The 9,410-nt window shown below is 33.8% G+C and overlaps 3 protein-coding genes across 4 annotated transcripts; 2 read left to right on the plus strand and 1 right to left on the minus strand.

Annotated features, from left to right (window-relative positions):
- The first annotated feature begins 200 nt into the window (after positions 1–200).
- LOC136344861 (NADH-cytochrome b5 reductase-like) lies at positions 201–1,374 on the plus strand. The gene is made up of 2 exons (XM_066292731.1): positions 201–362; positions 432–1,374. Exon 2 carries the CDS (start codon positions 451–453, stop codon positions 1,345–1,347), a length of 897 nt encoding a protein of 298 aa, XP_066148828.1. The 5' UTR covers positions 201–362; positions 432–450; the 3' UTR covers positions 1,348–1,374.
- Positions 1,375–1,417: 43 nt separating this feature from the next.
- Positions 1,418–4,835, minus strand: Cht11 (Chitinase 11). Of its 2 annotated transcripts, none has more exons than XM_066292729.1 (8): positions 4,465–4,835; positions 4,254–4,421; positions 3,934–4,197; positions 3,737–3,863; positions 3,529–3,681; positions 3,378–3,467; positions 3,115–3,330; positions 1,418–3,048 (listed from the first exon to the last, which is right to left on the minus strand). In XM_066292729.1, exons 1-8 carry the CDS (start codon positions 4,508–4,510, stop codon positions 2,676–2,678), a joined length of 1,437 nt encoding a protein of 478 aa, XP_066148826.1. In that variant the 5' UTR covers positions 4,511–4,835; the 3' UTR covers positions 1,418–2,675. The 2 variants fall into 2 exon arrangements, with proteins under 2 accessions (XP_066148826.1, XP_066148827.1); XM_066292730.1 differs by having other exon boundaries at positions 4,254–4,402; positions 4,458–4,828.
- A 152-nt stretch (positions 4,836–4,987) lies between these two features.
- Positions 4,988–7,153, plus strand: e(r) (enhancer of rudimentary). The gene is made up of 3 exons (XM_066292733.1): positions 4,988–5,147; positions 6,256–6,441; positions 6,527–7,153. The coding sequence occupies exons 1-3, from the start codon at positions 5,145–5,147 to the stop codon at positions 6,653–6,655; spliced, it is 318 nt and encodes a 105-aa protein (XP_066148830.1). The 5' UTR covers positions 4,988–5,144; the 3' UTR covers positions 6,656–7,153.
- Positions 7,154–9,410: the final 2,257 nt, after the last annotated feature.

Below are 9,410 nucleotides of genomic sequence, written 5' to 3' on the forward strand. Positions count from 1 at the left end.
AGTATAATCTGGTGTCATTCACTTCTTGACGCTATGGCGAGTGTCAATCATATTGGCTAGTGAGAAATATCTATTATGATTATTATTATAATTCCATTTGATGTAACATTGTCTTTAAGTTGTAAGCATATTCTGCGAGTTTTATGTTACCCAGTGCCCGAAAATATGTGAATAATCTTAATAAATTGTAATGGAGATCCAATGGAAGAGCTCTATTCGATTTCACAAGCATGCAATCTTCGTATCAAGCAAAACAGCTGATCGTCAGCTGATTACTGTTGATATTTAACCTTTATTGCTATCTTCGATTATTACTTAATTATACTTCTGCGAGTTGAATTAAATAATCTTTCAGACATCAGGTAAATCCAATATTACTATTTCGGTAATTAATATAACAGAAAACAAAATATAACTGTTCCCTCTCTTAGCATATCCGCAACAACCCCCATGGAGCCACCACCGAAACCAGACGAGTCTGACTGCTGCAATTCAGGCTGCATCCCTTGCATCCTCGATGTTTACCAAGATCAATTAAAAAAGGACCTAAAGCTTCAAAAGAAACTGCACGATGGAACGCGAAAAATAAATTGCATGTCTCTAACGTCATACTCCATATTCCGTGTTATACGAATAGAAAAACACACTAGAGATTGCAATTTATACACATTTGAATACCTGAGGGCAAAAACTCCACCTACCAACCTTCCCTCGGCCTCTGTTTTATACGACCCAGGGCAGCATTTCCTATTGAGAGCCCCTGTAAATATAGAAACCTCCCAGAAAGCGTATACGCCAATATACCAGGAAAACCAGCCCTCAGATCAGTTTACTATACTGGTAAAACTGTACAAAACTGGAAAAATGTCACAATACTTCAGGAACATGACTATAGGCATGGAGACTTCATGGAGAGGACCTTATGGCGACTACAAAGTTTCTTACAGCAATAAATTTATGTTGTTTATAGCTCAGGGTACAGGAATAGCCCCCTTCTATACTATAATAAGAGATATTCTGCAGAATGATGAATGTTACACTTTTCTAACTTTGTACTTTTGCTGCCATGTAGTTAATGTATTGCTGAGAGATGAATTGTATAAAATGAGGGAGAATTGGAATTTTAAATACGAGTTGTTTGTCTCCAGTGGGTGTGAGGATGAGTGCCCAAAGAAGTATGAAGAAGTTATAAATTACTCAAAAATGAAAGAGGCAGATGTTCAAAGATATTTGGAGAGGGTGAGAGGCTGCAAAGTGTTAATTTGTGGGGCTCAAAGTTTCTGTGATAATGTCAAAAATATGCTGGTTAAATGCGGTCTAATGGATAGCGATATTACTATTTTTTGATAGATACATTGAAGGGGAAGCTTAAGGATAATAAGCAAATTTAGTGAAAGTAAAAAAAAGAATCAATCACTTAATTTTGAATGCAGTTCTTTTCATTCGATAGTATACGATAAATTTATCACGTAAAATATTAGCTTCTATTGTTTATCAATAATTCTAGCTCTATAAGCCAAACTACCAAAGAATCGACCTTTACAATAAATACTAATTTGCACTTTTTCCTGCTAAGAAGCATGTGCCTAATACTATACATATATTCCTTTTATCACAGCGTAATCACTTATATAAGTAGGTACTTATGTGGACTTGTATGAAGTATGTAACTTATGTAAACTCCACTACCTTTTAATACTCGGTCAAAATAACAAGTTTGGTGGGATTTTGAATTATTTCAGTCAAAGCAAAACATTTTTATGCTACGGTTATAGTGAATGCGTTTTCTGACGAATACCATATATTAATTTACGTCCTCAATTAGTTACGATAAATAAATTGGGTATACAACATGTCAATTTGAATACGAATCACCTCGATAGTTATTGATCCGTAAGAAAACATTTAAATATGCAAAACCGTATCAATTTTATTTTCAAGGGGAACGTTCTTTAAGTCGGTTTTCCATTAAATTGCATACACCCTTTAGCGAGAGTAAACACAACCACTAAAATCTTAAATTACAGGAACTGTTGAGTTATACCTCATTTGAAAATTCTTTCCATTATTTTTCCCAATGTATGTTTTTTTTTTCATTGAGACATTTTCGAGAAATCATGACCAAATCGTAAACAAACTTAGGTATCAACCGTATTGTAAAAAAAAATAGTAATTAATGCTTAGAGCGTTCAGTATTCTGTCCATTAGTTTCTAAACTGTAATAAAGTCTGCTTTCAAACTCCATTTCATCATTCACAAAAACTTCTACCTAAATTTCCCAATACGTGGCTGTAATTTTTTTCTTTAATCCTTCAAAATCTTGAGGCTAGGTATTATAAGCCACAGAATTAAGATGATTCAAGAGAAAAAAAATCCAAAGGTGTTAATTGGTCAGAACAACGGTTAAGAATACGTATCTAATATAACCGTAATTTTAAGCCTAAAATATGCCATAATAACAATGTCACCCTGTAGAAACTTATTGGAGCAGACCCTAGATTTTTAAAGAATTTTAAAAGTTACCCTAGTACTCTCAAAAAATATTAAATACTTCTGTGTTGCATTGCAACTGTTAGAGAAAAAAAGCATTTTAATCCCCAGAATTTCACCAGTTCTCATCTTTAGCCTAAACGTATAACCCATATTATAAGCTTGCTTATAACCAAACCAATGTTCTACTCAGCCTCCAATGACTCTTCCAAAACTTTTTTCACAGCCGAAACAAGCGGAAACTTAGTGTTCCCCATGACACCCATTTGACAGTCACCGCGAAAGTCGTCCGCGTTCAAGCAATAGACCATAACGCCACCAAACTCATTACTTTTAACGTACTCGGCTTTGTATGTCAGACTTTCATGGTCATCAAATGAAATCCACTCATAATACTTTGCCGCATAAGGGCTGAAGCTTTCCATATCGAACACTGGAGTGATATGGTTCATTTGGAGAAAGCTGCAGATTAAGGGATAAGAGGCAAAGCCCAAGGAGCCCAAATTGCCGTAGCCTGTGACTGGGGCGTAAAGGTCGTGGTTTCTTGGATTAAGAAGCCTAGAATATAGATGATGAAGCACTAAGTTTTCTCCCAGAGGTTACTTTGAAATGAAAATTTATTACCTGAATGTGTGTCCATATGTGGGCAAACCTACAACTATTTTGCTCTTATCCATTCCTAGGTAATTCCAGTAATGACTGGAATAGTTCACATTCAAAGTGGCCAAGTAATACTTTTCACTTGATGACTGGTATAAAGGAGCATTGAAGCCAGTAAATGGAGTCACATCAGTATAGTAATGGTAATCATAAGACATCAAATTAATAAAATCTACATACCTAAAATACTTGCCTGTAGAAGTATTATTCAAGAGGTCAATACATACTCATTCATGTAAGATATATCATAGGCGACATCAATGATTTCAGTGGGTGCTGCAACTGCCAAAGACAATAAAAATTTGTGTTTTTCCTGTCTGAAATATTGAGGTAAGAATGTGAAATGAAGTGATAACATTTGAATGCAATTTTCAATACCTGTTTATGGTTTTCCTGGTTTCAGATAAAAGCTGAGTGAAATGCATTCTTTGATTTTTATCATATCTCATATCTGAGCCTGGAAATTCCCAATCTAAGTCCACGCCATCTATCTTATAGTTTATCACGTAGTAGAGAATAGACTTTATAAACCTAATGCCACAAACATAAATTTTTTTTTTAAAGAAAATTTATGGGTTTTTCCTACGTTTTTCTGTTGGTGTGGTTTTTTACCATTTCTGGGAAACCATTACTATTTCCTGCCCCTCCAATAGATAATAATACTTTGAGGTCCTTATTTTGATCTTTTAATTTTACAATCTGTGATAAATAGACTGAAAAAACACTAAATTTTCAAAAAAACTGTATCACAAAATAATACCTATAATAGAAACTGAAACTCACCCAAATACTGGTCATTCAAATAAATACTATGATTTACAATGCTACCAAAAGCCACATTTAAGTGTGTACATAAATAGGGATCAATCTCATCAACTTGCATCGAAGAAGCAGCTACAGGAAAATTATAATAACAGACCAGCTTGAATTCAGCAGGAGTGGATTGTTCACTAATGTGGCTATGCATATTTTTAAGCTTATCTGTGAAAGTTTGGGGGTCAATTATATTATATATTGTTGCTCTATGTTGGTTTGCTTCTAACATTTCTAAAATATTCTTGTTTAAACAAAGAATTCAGTGCCAATATCTACTTCTAATTTACCAATTGAGCTGAATGTGTACGAGGATTTAGGAAAGACCAGCTTCTCATAAATGCCGAAGAGGATCATATATGTGGCGCAGAAAACCGTAACAGGTAGGATAAGGCATCCAACCATGAGTACTGTTTTTTTGTCCACATTCCAAGGACTTCTAAGGGGAACACATTTAACTTGGTTAAGAAATATTCTCTTACTAATAGATTTACCTTGTACGATCCCTCTGAAGCAATATGTATTGGTTATGCTCCTCAGAAAACATTGTTGAAGTGAACTCTACTGAAGTTTACATGTTTAAATGTAGTCGTACATCAAAACCTTCAATGTTGGAGCTATTGCTATTCTCATATTCACTGCAGTCGTGTATTTTTATCGTTTGCTGACCTTGTTTTGCGTTTTTATAAATATTTATTCAAGCAAATTCAGAGATACGTATTGGATATTAGTAAACATAAATGTTGGAAAAAGTTAACCTTGAAATGAAACGTCTAATGGATATTGATATTTGTTTTTTGAAGATGAAATGTAAAAGACGTAATATAGTAAGCGATGCTGTGTTAATTGAGATATGTGTTTCTAAGCCAATGAGAATCTCAAATTTTTAAATTTTTAATTTAACCAATTTATGAATCTGCATTGCCGTACTTATAATTTGATATAATGGTTACATTCTCTACCTCTATACCGATTTTCCCAACTTTTACATTTAGTTTTGACAGATTTGACATACATGTCTCTGAACGCCATCTACAAGCCGATTCTACTCGTTAACCTGCATTTTATCTCCATATTTTTGATTACTAATTACTTTTACTGGATTGAGTATACATAATTAATTTCTAGTAAATATAACAAGCAATTTTGAATAAAATCAAAGTTACAACTAACATACGACGATGGTAAGTTTTCCTTAATTCAGAACAGCCCACTATGAAGTTGGTAGCATGTTTCTATTGAGACATTTTATGGATAATTTAGCAAAAACCATTCGAAAATATGGTGAAAACACGATAAAAAAAAAGGACAAATGGAAGTTTCTGTGTGTTACTTACAAACCTTACTTTACTAGAACTTCATGCATCTCTAAAATTAACCTAATTCTTAAGGTTGTTTGAATCTCACCCCTCACTTATTTCTTGTGTTCCAGAAACTCTTGATTTTAGTAAGTCCTCTTTCACATAGTAAAGCTTTATTACTCATAATATAGGCATTTCACCTATTTATTATGTTCATTTTATTTAATCGGAACAGGTGTTGGATCTTTGAGACCAGAGGTCTATAGTAACCTCAGAATGTTCCTTACTTTATTAGGACTCCTTAAGCAGGGTTTATGCAATGCACAACATGCACATAGAAAATTGACTTAATGGTAAATAGCAACAGTCCACTCTGCAATTTTAAAGGAGCAGTAGTATAATATTGGCATAATACCATCAAATAGCCATGATCTTTTCGGTGTTATTCAGGCAAATTTGAAGATCCAACATCTATTTTCATGAAATGTTGCATTGCTTTTCTGCCACTAGCACTAGCAGATTGCAAGCATATGAGCAAAGATCTAATAGATATAGTGACATTATGGTGAATTGATATGTTGGTGATGAAAAATATCTACAGGTTGCAATTTAATTGATAATCAGAATTCTATGATTTTGTCTGCCAGCCTGTGGTAGACAGGATGGTTGAAGTATTTTAACTTTCTGTGTAATTCTTATGTTATGCTTGTTATAAACAAGCTTTACAAAATCACTGGGTGTTATGTTTATATGCGTCCACCATTGGTATCTGCAATATGGTCAGAGTTAGAATATTAGGTGAAGAGGAAGAGTTTTCATGTTTGGAGTCTTTTAATATTTCATAAAAGGCATTGCCAAATTGTCTCTAATTTTCAAGATATTAGAAAAAAGGTAAATCTGAAGCGCCCTATACATAATTTGTTTTCTTACTAATGTTGCCAAGAATTTATCAGTTTTATTGACTATATTATAATGATTTTCTTTGTTACAGTCACACACAATCCTATTAATTCAACCAGGAGCAAATCCAGAAACCAGGACTTACTCAGACTATGAATCAGTTAATGACTGCATGGAGGGGGTTTGCAGGATATATGAGGAACACCTAAAAAGGCGGAACCCCAACACACCAACTATAACATATGATATTTCACAGTTATTTGACTTCGTTGATCAGGTGTGCGAATTGTAAAGTAATGTTATAAGGCTACTAATCCCTACCATACTACTTCATTAATATTAACAAAAAAATGTTCTTCCAGCTTTCTGATCTAAGTTGTTTAGTATATCAAAAATCAACCAACACGTACGCCCCGTACAACAAGGACTGGATTAAGGAGAAAATCTACATTCTGCTGCGACAAGCCGCAGGCCATCCTGACTATGTTTAAATGTAGCTTTTAAGGTTTGTTTAATTTTCTGTCTGAAGTTGCAACAACGATAATTTGGTTCTTTAGTTTGGAGTGTCTTCAGTAGTAAATTAATGACAGTTGAAGCCAAGACGCTGTTGCAATTTCATGGTGGGAAAAAGTTCTTGTCATAAGTCATTAAAATGTTTAGAATTAACATTTTTACACATACTTAGGTTGTGAGGAATTGCGTTTCTCCTCTAAGAATTTACTTAAAATTTGTAATTAAACACGATGAGTTATAAAATTATGTTTCCCAGTTTTCCATTTATAAGTAAATTGCTACTAAAAGTTTTGCGTTATACGGGGAAAAGTTGATCGCTACCTTAGGTCTGGTAAAGTTCCCTTATACAGTACAACGGTAAATTGGCATTACACGCAAAGAGATTCGCAGGGAAAAACAAAAAAATTATAAATAGCGTGTGAATCAAGGAGTATACAATATGATGGGGGATCCTGATTAAATATGACTTTAACTCACCCACATAATGTGCATCATTACTCCCCAGGTGATTTATTATCCATTTCCTCTATGCCACTAACAGTTCAAGGTGGGCCCTTATAGCCCATTACAGACTTGACGAATTTATTGAATAAAGTTAAGTACGAAAAAGTTTTGGTAGTTTTTAAACACTACCCCTCTATATTACCTGCCCCTAGAAAAATGTGTCAATTTCTTTATAGAAGATCAGAAATAATACAAAAAGGTATAATAAAGTACAAAATTTCGTGAATTCATTTCGAAATGTTTGGAAAATATTAAGACAAAACCATTCACGGGAAATAACATTTTATGTTTATATAAAGTATTCGTCATATTTTGGAGCTTAGAATATGTGGTTAAATTTATGGCACAATGATCAAAAACATCTTATACATCAAGGGAACTATCTCACGTGACTATGAAAAAGTCGAATTAGGTTTGCAGCGCGTTTCTACTGCGCATCTTGGGCTACTTAAAAAATGTTTTATTTGCTAATGTCGATTGTTTAGATTAGACTCGTGCGCAGTTTCCCTGCTTAAGGCATTGGTTGGCAGAAATTTTAGGCTTCATCTCTACAAGTTACGTTATTTTTATATTTACCCACTATATCTAGTTGAATTTCTAAAGACATGTCTAATTATATTAAATCCTTCCCTGCATATAAAGCATTCTCACCCTTGTCTTCATCATAACTCTCCCTCATAAGGGTAGGTGATCTATAATTTTCCTACCCCGTTCCCTTCTTTCTATTCGATGCGTGGTGGGGATATTCATGATAGTTCCTCGGCCATCATTTGTCGGCCCACAAAGAACTGCATTAACGTTTCACGTTCCGGCTCCCCACCATACATATTTCCATCGAATGACGGTGAATATCTAAGATAAACCGTCTAGGATTATTTCGACTAGTTCTTGGTACCCTCAAGGACGCTGGTATAGAAAATTAGTAGGTGACACGTCACTACTATGACGTAACTGGCGGACTGTGTCCAGTTTGTTTGGATGGCTGGAGGGTGTTAACGAGCGTTTGGGTTATGCGGTCGTTTCCTTTCATTCGATTTAATATCATAAAAAGGTATATAAATCCAGAAAGACAGAAGAATGAAACAAAAATAAGTGACATCTATGTATTCATATAAAAAGTAGTCTTAAAACCGACAAAAAATTCACCAGGACTGTATTAAAAAAAATCGTTGATGATTCTTACATCTTAACAAAAGAAACGTCGAAAAGTGAAGTCGTGACTGCCATGTTGAAGACTATTGGACGTTCAACAGCAAAGTCGTTTTATTTTTTTGGGAAAAAGCTTTTAATTTTTTTCTCAAATTATTTCAAATTTTAAAATTCAAAATTATGAATACTTTTTTCTTCTAAAACGTGGAAATGTCATACTTAAAATCTGATGTTTCGATTTGCGGCAACCACTATCAACATCGCTTTTTTTTAAATGGCGCCATCTGGAATTTTTACATGTTTAAATGCAACTTATTTTTATAATTACTGTGACGTATCAGATGTTTAGGTTCAGTCTCGTAATTTGGTGTAAATATCAAAAATGATGTTTCTGCAAAGAGTGTTTCGGAAATATTTTTGTTTTGTTTTATTATTGTTTCATAATGACAGTTTGATTGAATTTCACTTAACATCATTTACAATTTTAAGTGAAGAAAAGCAAGAAGTGCTAAAAATTCATAGAAACTTATTTAACTTTGAATTCAATCGACGATATCTAAGATTGATCTGTAAATGGGATGGGCGGTCGATTAGAAAAATGCTAGTGATATTTGGATTTTTTAAGATTTGACCAGACAGATTCGGAGTAGTTTCACTTTCAAACAAGAAATTTGGTTTAGCATATAATCCTTAAAAACATTTCTGTCAATATTTTCCGAGATTTATGGCCAGCTTCAAATTTGGGTTATCCTATATTTAATTCTTGATAATTTTACGATTGAAAAGTAAATATATCTAGAGCATGTACGAAGCTTTGCGGAGCACTGACTGAACAATTTTCTGTATCTTTCATCGAATAAATTCGTTGGAATGTATCTAATATTTACATAATGATAAAAAAAATCATTATAATTTCCCGGAAACTTCCGATGTCCTGCATTACTTGGCAACAATGCACACATCTCTCGAGCACTGCCCTCTTTTTCGTATCTGTCAAAGTTTGGAATGGCCAAATCTTGTAGCAGTGGCGGCGGCAGCAATATTGTAGGACACGATAGGAACATTACGTTAATAGTGCAT

This window comes from Euwallacea fornicatus, chromosome 18 (assembly GCF_040115645.1).
Source record: "Euwallacea fornicatus isolate EFF26 chromosome 18, ASM4011564v1, whole genome shotgun sequence".
NCBI lineage: Eukaryota > Metazoa > Arthropoda > Insecta > Coleoptera > Curculionidae > Euwallacea > Euwallacea fornicatus.